This window comes from Pelophylax lessonae, assembly GCF_965119305.1.
Source record: "Pelophylax lessonae genome assembly, chromosome: 4".
NCBI classification, from domain to species: Eukaryota; Metazoa; Chordata; class Amphibia; order Anura; family Ranidae; genus Pelophylax; species Pelophylax lessonae.
Window position 1 is genome coordinate 601109460 of NC_138771.1, and position 14461 is coordinate 601123920.

Genomic DNA, 14461 nt, shown 5'->3' on the forward strand with positions numbered 1-14461 from the left:
AATAAAAAACACCTTGCAACAGCAGGTAGGTCAGAAATTAGGAAGGTATGGTAGGAAAGGATAACAGGCCAATATACTGTATGGTGGGGTTGTGGAGGGATTTTGATTTTTTTTTTTGTCTTGACGACCAAGTTATTCCCAGTTTATATATATATATATGAATGATATACCCTACGTTTTGGGTCTTAGGTAGGCAGTGGGTCATACCTGGGGGTCGGGCTGGTAGGGGGTGAGCTGACAGTAGCGGCCTCTGGAGTTTTTTGTCTCTCTGCCTCCCTCGGTTGGCTGCTACTTCCAGGCTTGGGATCCGTTGGGCTGATTGCCAGGCCCTCGCTGGCCTCATGGTATTCACTCTCAGTGCTCTCGCTATCTGAAGGGTTCTCCATAGTCCCGGAATCCTCTGAAGAGCCAGCGTCCATTCTACACAGTAAAGAAAGGTAGCCATGTTATAGTAGACAGTCATGTCAGAAATAAGGTAACTGGTGTATAAATGGAAACACAAAAAATGTGCATTCATTGAAGAGAAACTCACTCTCCATTTACGCCAGAAAACGGTGATGATTTAGCTTCTTGTTCATCCTGTGTCAGCCTATGACTGAGATGCCTGGCCAAGTCTGTAAAAGCAACGCAAACCAGAAAATTAGTACGGATAGCAAAATCGCAAAGTACTCATGAGTCAAATGTTCCTAAAGCACAAAAAATCCAAAAGCAGCAAAAAAGGATAAACGCTGCAGTACCACTTAGGACCACTGGGGGAAGCACAGCTATCTTTCATAAATGGTATTCCTCGTGGACTGCACAGCACTCTCATAATGACATGTAAGCAATAGCATTGCCTAAAGCGGATCTTCACTGCATCTCAGGCCAACATACCAAAAACACTATTTCATGCATTTTAATATTCAAAGCAAACTCCCCCTTCCATTCTTGTCTCCATGCTTTATTTGGTTAAGAAATCACTTTGAAAACAACCCCCTAGCATTTCTGGCCATCCTGAGTAAGGGCAGATGATTCATGTAGCATATAATTCCTGGAATCCACCTGCCCTCAGCTCAGGCATGCATGCAGGAAGGTGTGCTTAGCTGAGAAAACCCCTCCTCCTCTCCTCCTGAAGACTCCTGGGATGTATTACATCATTTGCCTAGGCAAGAAACCAGGAAGTAGCCGAAGAAATGTAAAAAAAAAAGTTTTAAATAAATAAATATGATATACTTTCCTATCAATTTACCAATGCTAGCAGAATGAGGATTACAAATAATCAATGCTGATCGGGAGAGTGAAGTTCCAATTTAAGCTTGCCATAGATTAATTTGGCAGAGACCAGACGAGTTTTGATCCGTGTGTGGTCGACCCTGCTCATCAGAAGTTGATCTATCAAAATGTCCTTGAGTACTGTTAGCTAAACCTACTTGATGAGGACTCCCCGCCCCTCCCCACCTTCCCCAGGGCGTGTATAAATGAAAGGCTGGGGTCAAAAGAAGTGGGCAGAAAGACATGGGTGTCACTGTGCCCAAGGAGGACCAGCAGTGCTGGATGAGGCAGAAAACCAGAGTCATCACTGGAGCATGATGAGGGTTAGTAGAACTTGCCAAAAAAAAAAATTTAATACAGAAGGTAGGATTGCAACTATGGATTACAACTATAAAAAATGGAGTTCTGCCTTAAAAAGTATTTTCTGTATTTGGGGTTTTGAACCTAAAAATAAAAACTAAGGCAGCCACCGCTCCACTGAAGTTGGACTTTAACCAGTTTTGGACCGGAAGGATTTGCCCCCTTAATGACCAGGCCATTTTTTGCGATTTGGCACTGCCTTAATTTAATGGACAATTGCACGGTCGTGCGACAATGTACATAAATAAAATCGATGTCCTTTTTTTCCCACAAACAGAGCTTTCTTTTGTTGGTATTTGATCACCTCTGCGCTTTTACTTTTTTGCACTATAAACAAAGAAAGAGCGACAATTCTGAAAAATATTTTTCACATTCTACTATATAACATTCCCAAAAAATTAAAAAAAAATGTAAAAATCAAAATTTTTCTTCCTTTTAGGCCAATTTGTTTTCTGCTACATATTTTCTGGTAAAAAAAAAAATCGCAATAAGCGTATTTTGATTGGTTTGCGCAAAAGTTATCGCGTCTACTAACTACAGGAAAGATTTATGTCATTTCTATTTATTTATTTATTTTTGTACTAGCAATGGCGGCAATCCGTGATTTTTAGAGCCGGTTCACATAGGGGCGACCCAACTTGCCGGGGCGACCTGTGAAGTCGCGGTGCACAGCGCGCACCGCGACTTCGGAGCGACATGCACGGACTTCATATCATTGAAGTCAATGCAGGTCGCCCCAAAGTAGTACAGGACCCTTTTTCTAAGTCGGAGCGACTTGTGTCGCTCCTATTAGAACGAGTCCTGTGCTAATCTATGGCAGGCGACCTGTCAGGCGACCAGGTCACCTGACAAGTCGCCCCAGTGTGAACCGGCTCTTAGCAGGACTGCAACATTGTGGCAGACAGATCGGACCCCTAGCTTAAACTTTTTGGGGGACCAGTGACATTTTTACAGTAATCAGTGCTAAAAATATGCACTGTTACTGTAATAATGACACTGGCAGGGAAGGGGTTAACCTAGGGGGTGATCAAAGGGTTAAGTGTGAGCCTAGGGGAGTGATTCTAACTGTGGGGGGAGGGACTTGTGAAATGATCACAGAGACATGTGATCCTATATAGAAGGATCACAGGCGCTCTGTCCCTGTCCCACGGTCCAGCGATGCGGCCGTCCGAAGCCTCCATCCTCTCCCTCGGGTCTCGGCGGCGCCGGCATCACTGGTGTGGGCACCCGGGTGTGACAACTTGCGGCTTCACAGCTGGGTACGCACTGCGCATGCGCGAGTTACGCTGCGTGTCTTGATTGGCAGGCAATCTTCTGGGACCTCTGACATGTCCCAGAAGATTGCAGGGAGGGTGGGGGAGAGGAGAACTTCCGCTCAGGGTGCCGCCGCACTCCGAGTGGAAGTGGGAGCGGGTACCTGTCAAAACTAGGTACCCGCTCCCCCCCCCCAAAAAAAAATGACATTCAAAATGTGGCATGTCAGGAGTGGAATTTCCACTTTTGGGTGGAACTCCGCTTTAAAGAGGAAGTAAACCCTCCTCAGGAAGTTGTACCTATAGGTAAGCCTATGTTAAGGCTTACCTATAGGTACTGTAAATATCTCCTAAACATGTACCGTTTAGGAGATATTTACATTTGATGCAGCCAGTGACGTCACTGGCGCATGCGCTCTGAAGGAACGGCAGATCGTGCCGTTCCTTCAGAGCCCTGTGCCGTGACCGTCGGCTCCCGCGCGCGTGCGCGGGAGTGACGTCACCGCGGCTCCAGCCAATCAGATGGCCGGATGCCGCGATCCCGGAAGACGGGCGACATGTACATGTCGCCCGTCATAGAGGTAAGACGCGGCGCGGCGAGGGCTCGTTCTAAGGTAAGCATTTGATAATGAGCTAGTATGCGATGCATACTAGCTCATTATGTCTTTATCTTTCAGGATGTAAAGAAAATAAAAAAAAAAATTATCGGTTTACAACCTCTTTAAGATTGACATTTAAAGCAGAAGTAAACCCACTGATTTAACAGTTTAGAAAGACAGTTACATTTCTGGGATGTGCTGGAAATGTAACTGTCACATTGGTTGTGCTCTCAACCAAACTGCCAAACCATCCAATGGCTGGTGTCAAACAGAGGCCAAGATGGCAGCTTCCTTGGTTGAAAACAATAGGAGGGTTTAGTTACACTTTAACCTGCTTGGTCCCTCCCATGAATATGCAAATTACATTTTTAAATAAAACCTGTTTCAATTTCCTTCCCTATTTTTAGTCCCAGGAATGTCATTAATGGGTTTCTGAGCTTTTCTATGCAATGCAGGCAGATCATGGCTGGTGGAAGGGCAGCAGGGTGCTGAAACCATCACAACACCTTGCCTCAGTCCTGTTCTCAAGAGTCCTCTGCTCTGATGCAAGCAATGGGCTGTTTTTTGGGAGGATTTATGCAAATATAAAAATGCGTTGATGAGTGGATGTTGGTCTGGAGGAGTGGGCATTTCTAGGCAGACTGCTTTAGGGAACACCCTCATGATGTTGTGCCTCAATGATTGACAGAATAGAAATCTAATGAATTAAAGAGGAAAGCCAGGGACATTTTAGCTAGGGAGGAAAGAGTTAGATGATGCCGACTGTGCTGGAGCAGGCTCTTTCTGACTTTCTGTAGCTTCTAATGCACACTGTGATAAGCTTGCAGTGTGCAGGGAAATCAGAATAAGCAATTTCACTACAGCTGTGCAAGACTGAAAGCAAGGATGGAGTACAGCTTTAATGCATTGGGTGCAAGTATTGGGTGCATGAAATAAAAAGCTTTTTTGTCAAGCCGGGTTTTAAATGACAAAAACAAATGTACTAGCCTAAAAATAGCAACACTTTAATAATCTCTCTGGCATTCCAGTAGATGAGCCTAAAAATGTCATGAAAAAGTGAAATTCTTGTACTTTCCTATTTTTACTCATCTATTGTTTCCTGTGTTTACATAGCAACATCATAACTTTACAGATCACAGAGAACCGTTTCTATCAGACTCTAACTATCTAATGTCCAGTGGCGGCCCGTCCATTGGGGGCGCAGGGGAGCCGCCCCCATATCCATGCATCCGGCCCCCTAATCTACATGCAGGGCGCCGGACGCATGGATTCCAATGTTTTTTTTTGTTTTTTTTTTTGATGCACGCGATTAGAACCAGAGGCTCTAATAGGCTTCAAAGAAAGGGTGGGCTTGGGGCGCAGAGCACTGCACCCTGAGCCCACCCAGTTTTGTGACAATAGCGAATGAATATTTGCTATTGCCACACTGATTCACTTCCTGGCCAATCAGGAAGAGGGAGACCCCTTTCCCGATTGGCCGAAAGGAGAGGCCATGCTATTGGCTGAGGAGGAGGAGGGAGGAAACGCAGGGGAAGCCCACGGAGGAGACTGAGGGGGAAGCCGCAGCCTGCCCTGAATGAGCCGGCGTCCCGGGGGGGGGTTTAGGTGTGCGGGCTGAAGCTGGTGTGGTTTCGGGGAGGGTATGGTGTGATCCGTCTGCCACCCCCTCGGCAGTGCTGTATCCTGGCCTAGGCCAACAAGGCCCAGGCCTAGGGCGGCACTTTGCAGGGGGGCAGCAAAAAAATATTTCATTATTTGTATAATGACTATGGACTTCCTATTTATTATACAAATAAGTGAAATAATCCTATAATTACAATTAGTGGCAGCAAACACAAGTCAAATATTTTAAAAGAGTAATCTTACTAAACCCGTGACATAAGGCTGATGAGGCCACACTGATGAGGCCACACTGATATGCTGCACTGACGGGCAGTAAAGAGGTGGCACTGATGAGGCTGAACGTATGGGAACTGATGAAGCTATGCTGATGGGCACTGATAGACTGTGGTTGTGGTCTGTGGTTTACAGATGACAAGGTGGGTCCTAAACAGGAAGGGGTGTGACCTTTACAGGAAGGGGTGGGTCATATTTAAATTAGGGGGTGCACAAGTTTTGTCAGGCCTAGGGCAGCACAAAACCTAAATACACCACTGCCCCTCGGCCCATGGAGCACCAGCCGCCACTGCTAATGTACCTGATACAGCCACACTCAGATAAACTCTATTGCCAGCTTGGTGGAAGCCAATTACCCTACAAGTCAGGTTTGGGATTATGGGTGGAAAACAGTTCAACGGTGGGAAGCTCCAACCAACAGAGCAGCAAACACCACGCAAGTTTTGCTTCCCTTGTGGTGGGACCTGAGTGTTGACCACATACAGTATTTCCATTGCACATGTTTCTGGAAAGAAGAAAGCAGTTGCTGCAGCAACTATCAAGCTGAAGACCGGTAACATCATAAGCCAAGGAATATATATTAGCAGAACACCAGGGATCTTCAGGATAATGTGCAGGCGTTTGTGATGACATCACATACCTGATGAAGGGGTCATGTGTGGCCCTGAAATGTTGCACCTTTACTGCTTTGATGCGTTCACTTTTACCACTTCAACCCCGGAAAGGTTTTACCTCCCTTAATGACCAGGCTAATTTTTACGATACGGCACTGCGTTACTTTAACTGACAATTGCGCCCAAATAAAATTGATGTTCTTTTTTTTCTCACAAATAGAGCTTTCTTTTAATGGTATTTCATCACCTCTGCGGTTTTTATTTTTGCGCTATAAACAAAAAAAAAGCAACAATTTTGAAAAAAAAAACCAATATATTTTGCTTTCTGCTATAAAACACATTCAATATAAAAAATGTAAAAAAAAATCTAATTTCCTCATCAATTTAAGCTAATATGTATTCTGCTACATATTTTTGGTAAAAAAAAAATCCCAATAAGTGTATATTGATTGGTTTGCACAAAATTTATAGCATCTACAAACGATGGGATATTTTTGTGGAATTTTTATTTATTTTTTTACTAGTAATGGTGGCGATCAGCGACTTCTAGCGGGACTGCGACATTGCAGTGGACAAATCAGACACCTAACTGACACTTTTTGGGGACCAGTGACACCAATACAGTAATCAGTGCTATAAATATGCACTGTTACTGTACTAATGACACTGGCAGGGAAAGGGTTAACATTAGGGGGCGATCAAAGGGTTAAATGTGCCCCTAAGGGGTGCTTGCCAACTATGGTAGGGTTGCTCTGACTGGGGGAAGACAGAGATCCGTGTTCCTGCTTAGCAGAAACACAAAATCCCCATCTCCTCCCCTGGCAGAACGGCGTTCTGCCTCTCTTGGGAATGATGGCGGGTGGGAGGCGGACATTGGGTCCACTGGACCTGCTAATTGACTCCCCCTCTCTCCAATCAGCACACAATCGGGTCTCCGGCGGCGCGCACATGCCACCTAGAGCCTTTTGCACAAAATGACGTACAGGTACAGGATTTCCCGCAATAGAGCCGACCAGGCGCATTAAATATACGTTACGTGGTTGGCAAGTGTTTAATAAATGTTTGGAGGTTATCTGGAAGATTGGTGATGTGCTGCCGATAAATGCTTTGGCTTATGATGTTACCACTCCCAAGCTGGTAGTTGCCGCAGCACCTGCTTACTTCTTTCCAGGAACTTGTGCGATGGAATATTATACATGGTCCCACCACCAAGGACACAATAATAAATGGTTAAAAACTGCTACTTTTTTTTATTTATTACAGTTTTCCCTATTTCTGGAATATATGAATAACTGATGCTTTATGAGGGTTGCTGTAGTTTTGGAAAACAAGTTATTCCTCTACCTCGTTTTTAGGTGGCTCATTTTTCTTGCCTTAATATAGATATTAATGTGGTGTTTATCATACACATTCACTGACTGTGATATGCATACATCACTCTCCCCCTCTTTTTCTGTTGGCGTTAGGCTGTCCCAGTGTCTGCCTGTTGTGGATTGTGGAGACCCTGTGTCCCCTCTATTCCCTCTTATTGCTTCTACTACGGAGGCTCTCCAAAATGTATAGAGTTAGGACTGTGGATAATAATGGGGTGCCTTGTTGTGGCCTCTGCAGCTTACGCATTTATTTGCAAATGTGTGCAAACTAAACCCCTTTTTTAATGCTAACTGTTAGACAGGACAATTCAGTTGGTTGAGCTGGGAATTTTCTTTGGTTTTGCTTTGCATGCGTTGCCCTTCCATGTGCTCCTTGCCATGAAGGCCAGTTAAAGTTGGGGGCAGTGGCCATTTGTTTGTCCCTTATTCCCTCTATGTTGGAGGGTCACACAGATATGGTGGCACCGTAGTTATGGATTTCGAGCATAGTCCAACTCCTGTTATTTGTCTGTTGTGTGAGTACCACATGACCTTAAACTTCCAATATCTTTACATATATGCTATGCTTTGTATGTTCTAAAATATTTATTTTCAATCTCACTACAGATTATATTGTATTGCCTGCAGAGTTACCCTTGAGGAAGGAGCCACTGTCTCTGAAACATGTATTTTACTCATACAGAGCCTCTGCAAATTAACTGTTATTGTATTACAACAAATTTGTACTGTAGTCACTATTGTAACATTTTGTATTGGTATATTAAAATTTATATTTTTTAACAATTTTATTACCTCTATGATATAATTACAATAAAGAATATTTTGTAACTTTTTATACAGTTAAATTTGCCTAAATAGTGCCATTTAATGGAGGTCGTGTTTCCCATGTATCAATAATAAATCTTTGGACATTGTCTTGACGATCCATGGTGTGCTAACAATATATGCATTGGCTTGAATGCTGTCCACAGATCGACAGTGCTTCCTTACCATGCAGTTCTTACCTGTGTCGTCTTCTTCTCTCCTTGCACTGCCATGTTCCATGTTGGTTTCTTCCCTTGGAATGTTTTGTGGCTGCTCATCAGTTTTACTGTTGGTATCAGGCCCTAGAGATAAAAAATAAACCATTACTTATAATCTATTGTTGCAGCCTAAAAGCGTCCATTCTTCTTGTAGCAAAAATGGCATATATATAATTTAACAGTAGAAGCACAAAGTACTACAAAAACAATAGTAGCACACAGTAGTACAACGGAAAGAACAGTAGTAACACATAGAAGTACAACACAGAGAGCAGTGGTAATGCATAGTAGTACAACACAGAGAACAGTGGTAATGAATAATAGTACAACACAGAGAACAGTGGTAATGAATAATAGTACAACACATAGAGCAGTGGTAATGCATAATAGTACAACACATAGAGCAGTGGTAATGCATAGTAGTACAACGCAGAGAGCAGTGGTAATGCATAGTAGTACAACACATAGAGCAGTGGTAATGCGTAATAGTACAACACAGAGAGCAGTGGTAATGCATAGTAGTACAACACAGAGAGCAGTGGTAATACATAGTAGTACAACACAGAGAGCAGTGGTAATGCATAGTAGTACAACACAGAGAGCAGTGGTAATGCATAGTAGTACAACGCAGAGAGCAGTGGTAATGCATAGCAGTACAACACAGAGAGCAGTGGTAAAGCATAATAGTACAACACAAAGAGCAGTGATAATGCATAGCAGCACAACACAGAGACTAGTAATGGCATACAGTAGTCCCTCACAGAGCAGTAGTAGCACATAGAAGAACAACACTGAACAGTAGTAGCCCATAGTAGAGCAACATAGAGGGTGGTAGAGGTAAACAGTAGTACAAAACAAAAAACAGCAGTAGCACACAATAGTACAACAGAGAAAACTGTAGTTGCATATAATTGTATAGTTGCATATAATTGTACAACACAGAGAGCAGTGGCAATTCATAGTGGTATAAAACAAACAGCAATAGATAAGGAGCAGCACACAGTAGTATAACACATAGAGAAGTATTAGCACACAGCAGTACAATACAGATTAGTAGTAGCACATAGTAATATAAAATAGAAAGCAATAGATTGCTCATTGTAGTGATCAACAAAAAGTGGGTTGAACCATTGGTCGACTTTTCATATCTCTCCAAGTCTCCAGTGGTGTAATAAAGGTGTAACTTTTTAAGCTGGATATTTCCAATTAGTAATTTATTTTAGATTTTGGAGAAGCCATCAAAAGAACATGGCAACATCATTTGGCTTAGTAATAGTCATGGAGGTTAGTCTGACATTGGAATTCTGGTGGGATCTCTTGCCAATGGAGTCCCCAAGAGATATAAGAAGACAGCCTATCTTTCATCCTGCTCAGTTTTTAACATTATTAATGTTTTCATATAACTGGAATTGTGGTTTCTCATATTTTACCTTTGCTTTCTGTGTCCTTGGTGCTTTGTCCAGTAATGCTGATTTTCTTGACCAAATGTACATGGACAGCAGGCCCAGGTGTAGTAAGGAGTGGTTTCTCCATCACTTCTCTGCTTTTGAAGACTCTATCTGCATCTCCATCTCTTACTTTAACTGTTCCTCCGCCTCTAGTTTCCAAGTTCCGTGCCCTTTGTGGCTGAAGCGTAGGCCCTACTTCAGTGCTGGAGACCACTTCACTTCCTCTCTCCACCCTAGCAACCTTCACTGCATCTGCTCTCAGTTCCTCCTTCTTTTCCTTCTTCAATGTATCCTCTCCTCTTGCCATTTTCTCAGCTTCCTCTAGTTTTAGGTTAGCATTCTGTACCTCGGTTAAGGCTCGGGCAAGCTGCCTCTCCAGTACTGCTATTTTGGCGGAGAGTGCCTGAATCAGAAACTTCTGTTTGTCGGCCTCTAGCTGTTTGCCTGGAACCGGAAGGAAGTCCACTTCTCTCACCCAAACACCAACACTGCATAACTTTTTAGCCGGTTTTTCAATAGACAACAAACTTCCTTTCTTGACATCTTCTCTGGCGTCTTCTTTTTCTTTCCTTTCTTCTACTTCCATTCCATCAAATGCATGTTTTCCTCCTACTCTACCATCTTTTATCTCTTCTTCTGGAATTTCTATGTAAAGTTCTCCTCTAGTCTTGCTTTTTGTGTTGACCCCAGGGTGTCCTAAATATTTTTGGCTCTTAAGCTGGACGCTAAGTTGACGTTTTTCTTCTTGGAGCACCGAAATCTTTACCTGAAGAACAGGGATCATTTTCACTTGCTCTTCCAGTTGGCGTAACCTCTTTAGTGCCACAGCCATCTGCTCCCTTACATGCTGAAGATGGACTGGGGTCGGAGATACTGGAGTGGACATCCCAGAACTTAGCGGAGTGAAAGAAGAGAGTTGTTGACATGAAGATGAGGATGGAAGACGAGATAGGGATGGTGTAGAGATAGAGGTGGTGGACCTGCATCCCAGGCTAAGTGGGCGAGACTGTCCAGCCTCCAGCTTCTTGCTGGCATCCAGCAGTGTTCTCTCCACCCTGGGATTGAAGCTGTTCGAGGCTTGAGAACCACTCCTGACCTCATACGCTGGGTAAAAGCCTCTTCCACAATATGAGTAGGATGAATGGCGACTGAAATAAAAGAAAGTAAGTTAGACTTTTGGGACATATCACTCATGGATAAAGGAGTAGGGCAACAGGGACCAAACAAGAGGAACCAAAATGATAATCTCTTTTCTGTTTTCCCTTCTATAATTCTAAATGTATCCATATATTTATTGGAAGTCCATTTATTGGTTTAATAATTAGTGTGGATAGTTACTAGCTATTTTCTAATGACTCTATATAGGTATACTATAATGGCTTTACCATGCAATATTAAATAGAAGAAATGTTATGCATTGCTGAGATATGATTTTCCATTATATTTACAACTTTTATGGATATGTAGTAGTTGCACATCAAAGGTTTGAGTTCATTGATATTTACCATTAAGGCTTTATGTTACATAGTTACATAGTAGGTGAGGTTGAATAAAGACTATAGTCCATCCAGTTCAACCTGTGTAGGTGTGTGTGGCTGTAATCATCTCACATAGCCCTGAATGTTCTGATCCTTGAGATGTACGTCTAAGAGTCTTTTGAAAGCCAAACATACTACCCGCAGAAACCACCTCTTGTGGTAGAGAATTCCACAATCTTGTAGCCCTAACAGTAAAGAACCCCCCACGTTGCCTGAGGTTAAAACGCTTCTCCTCTAATCGCATTGTATGCCCTCGAGTCCTCATGCAATCCCTTCGACTGAACAGCTTTTTTTCTAAGCTGAATTCCCCATTGAGATATTTAAAAATTGCTATCATGTCCCCCCTCAGGCGTCTCTTCTCCAGGGAGAATAAATCAAGTGATTGCAGACGCTTGCTCATTGTGCTCATTATCATTACCTGTCATTGCTTGCATTGGAGCAGAGAGACTCTGTAGATGTCCACCAAGATCCAGTGTATCCAGGGCCTCGGGGTAATGATCCAAATCGAGGCCTGCGGCTGACAGGCACTCGTTTAATGGTATGTCCTTTCTCTATATCATCAACGTATTTCAGGAAGTCCAAATCCAGCCGATAACCATAAGGTGTCTCCACAGAATAGGACGCATCAGGGTCTTTTATAGCAGATAAAGAAGGCGGGATGGATTTTCCTGGACAGACAAATGGCAAGCAAATATGAATTCTGTCTCATTGAAATAGTCAGCACCAGAAAATAAAGACAACCATTAATAGGCTCGGTATTATTGAAAAAAAAAAACGAAAATCTATTTATAAAAGTAAGGTGACCTTTGTTGGTAAGCATGAAAAGAACCAGTTGTCTATCTTCTGGGTCCGTGCAAGATTCATTTTTTTATTTTGTTTGTTGTTATCACCTGAACAGTGTTATCACCTGAACAGTGACTGCATCCAATCAGCTGCAGTGACTGTTCAGTTGGTGCTGCAGCTGCTTGAATACAATAGCCGGCAGTGGAGATCTCTCCACCACATCCGCTTTATTAGCATGGAGGGTGAATCAATCCATGAAAGATGACCTTTCTTTTGGCACTTTTCCACTGCAAGTACTGGCTCGGCTCTACTCGGCCCTGCTTGGCCCTGCTTGGCCCGGTTTGCTTTTCCACTGCTGGTACCGCATGGTACGGTGTTGGAACGGTTCGGAACGGTACGGTATGGTTTGCTTTTCCACTAAAGTAGTACTAAAGTTAAGTGGGTGGGATAACAACGTGGTGGGTGGGATTCTCTGACCAATCAGTGGCTAGAAGTGACTGCATGCAAAGGATTGTGGGATATGTTACCGGGTATGGTACCTCTTGGAACCACAATCGAGGTGGTACTGTTTTTGAGAGCCGTACCATTCGGTTCCATGCAGTGGAAAAGCGCCGCCGTTCCGTACCGAACCGTTCCTACACCATACCATGCGGTACCAGCAGTGGAAAAGCACAAAAGCGAGCCGAACCGTTCGGTTCCATGCAGTGGAAAAGCGCCATTTGTCTAGCTAAGGCCAATTCAGCTATGTCCTGAAGTAGCCACACAAAGGAACAATATTTCAACTAAAAGTGGTCATGTATTACAGCTATTCTATATAATGACAATTCTAAGCACAGAGCTTCATTACCGTGTATAGGGACAGTAAATATACCATTGCCAGCACTATTTATAGCTTCTCCATAATGCATATTATCGTACTCTCACTATACCTGGAAAATGTGATTCCATATGAAGGACCTGTGCCATCATGTCTCCAACTATCTGGGCCAAATCCAAACAGGAAATGTTTACTGTATTAATAGGTCTGAAAAGAAAGTAAAGAGATATATTAGAAATCAGACACTTTTTTCATGGTGATTATGTAAATATTGCCATAATACATTTATAGATACAGAGGTATCTGAGGTAGCTGCAACATTGTTGGGGTTGTCTATATGTCATCTACATCATCATGTCTACAATTTCCCTGTAAATAAACACAAAAACATAATTTCAATAAAAACCCTATTTTTATATTTGAAGTCCAGCTCCAGGAAATGTTTAATTTATCCACTGCAGTGCGGCTTGATCTGCAGTTCCATGGTTAATTAATCGTTTAGGTCTAAGGAAAATCTAACAGAAGATTTACTTACCCAATCTTCCATGCTGCTAGACCAGTCCCCGCAGCGTCCCCACCCCATGCCGAGTGGTCTAACGCAGTGGTCCTCAACCCTGGCCTACAGGGCCCACTAACAGGCCAGATTTGCAAGATAACTGAAATACATCCCAGGTGATATCATTTGCTGCTCAGTGATTGCAGTACTCTAGTCTGCATCTCCTCAAGGTGATACTTAAAATCTGGCCTATTAGTGGGCCCTGAGGACTGGAGTTGAGGACCACTGGTCTAACTTACTGACGTCATCATGACCAATGTGGGTTCCATAGCCCTAGAATGGATGATGATGCCGAAGCGTGGGGGGGGGGGGGGCGCCATCTGCCAGGGGAGAACCAGGTAAGTATAAGTGCTTCTCTTTTTCCCTAATCTAAACAAACAGTTAATCCTTGCAGTACACAGCCCCACTGCAAATATTATTATTATAATTATTATACAGGATTTTTATAGCACCAACAGTTTGTGCAGCCCTTTACAAGGGCAGACAGTACAGTTCCAATACAATTTAATACAAGAGGAACTAGTGGGCCCTGCTCGTTAGAGCTTACAATCTAATAGATTATTATTAAAATGTCCTGGAGATGGGCATTAGGGAAACAGTTTTCAATAAATACTAAGGTGCTCATTGTTTACCTCTGTAAAAATACTCATGCCTTCCTCTGCTTCTACTGCCGCCTCCCTTTCTCTCAGTACTACTGCCTCCTTTCTCTCTACTCCTGCTTACACCTCCTCTCACTACTTCTGCCTCTATCTTTCTATTTATTCCTTTCTTCCCTTTACCTTTACTGCTTCCTCCCTTTCCCTTCTTGTGCTCCTGCCTCTATCTCTCTTCATATTCTTGCTTTCCTCGGTCTCCATAACTGTCTTCCTCTATCTATACTCCTGTCCCTCTGTCAGGACCTGGTTCATCTGCTGGTGGCACTGTGCTTCCCATAGTGGAAAATTGTAGTTC

The 14461-nt window shown here is 43.2% G+C and overlaps 1 protein-coding gene across 1 annotated transcript in view; it reads right to left on the bottom strand.

Moving 5' to 3' along the window:
• Window positions 1-13136, bottom strand: part of KANK2 (KN motif and ankyrin repeat domains 2) — a 51259-nt gene extending 38123 nt beyond the window's left edge. Inside the window, exons 1-6 of the mRNA XM_082257271.1 lie at window positions 13067-13136; window positions 11773-12022; window positions 9799-10964; window positions 8351-8452; window positions 533-614; window positions 208-420 (exon numbers count right to left, since the gene is read on the bottom strand). Of these exons, the coding sequence (XP_082113397.1) occupies window positions 208-420; window positions 533-614; window positions 8351-8452; window positions 9799-10964; window positions 11773-12022; window positions 13067-13106 (1853 nt within the window). The 5' untranslated portion in view covers window positions 13107-13136. The remainder of the gene's footprint in view (window positions 1-207; window positions 421-532; window positions 615-8350; window positions 8453-9798; window positions 10965-11772; window positions 12023-13066) is intronic.
• Window positions 13137-14461: the final 1325 nt, after the last annotated feature.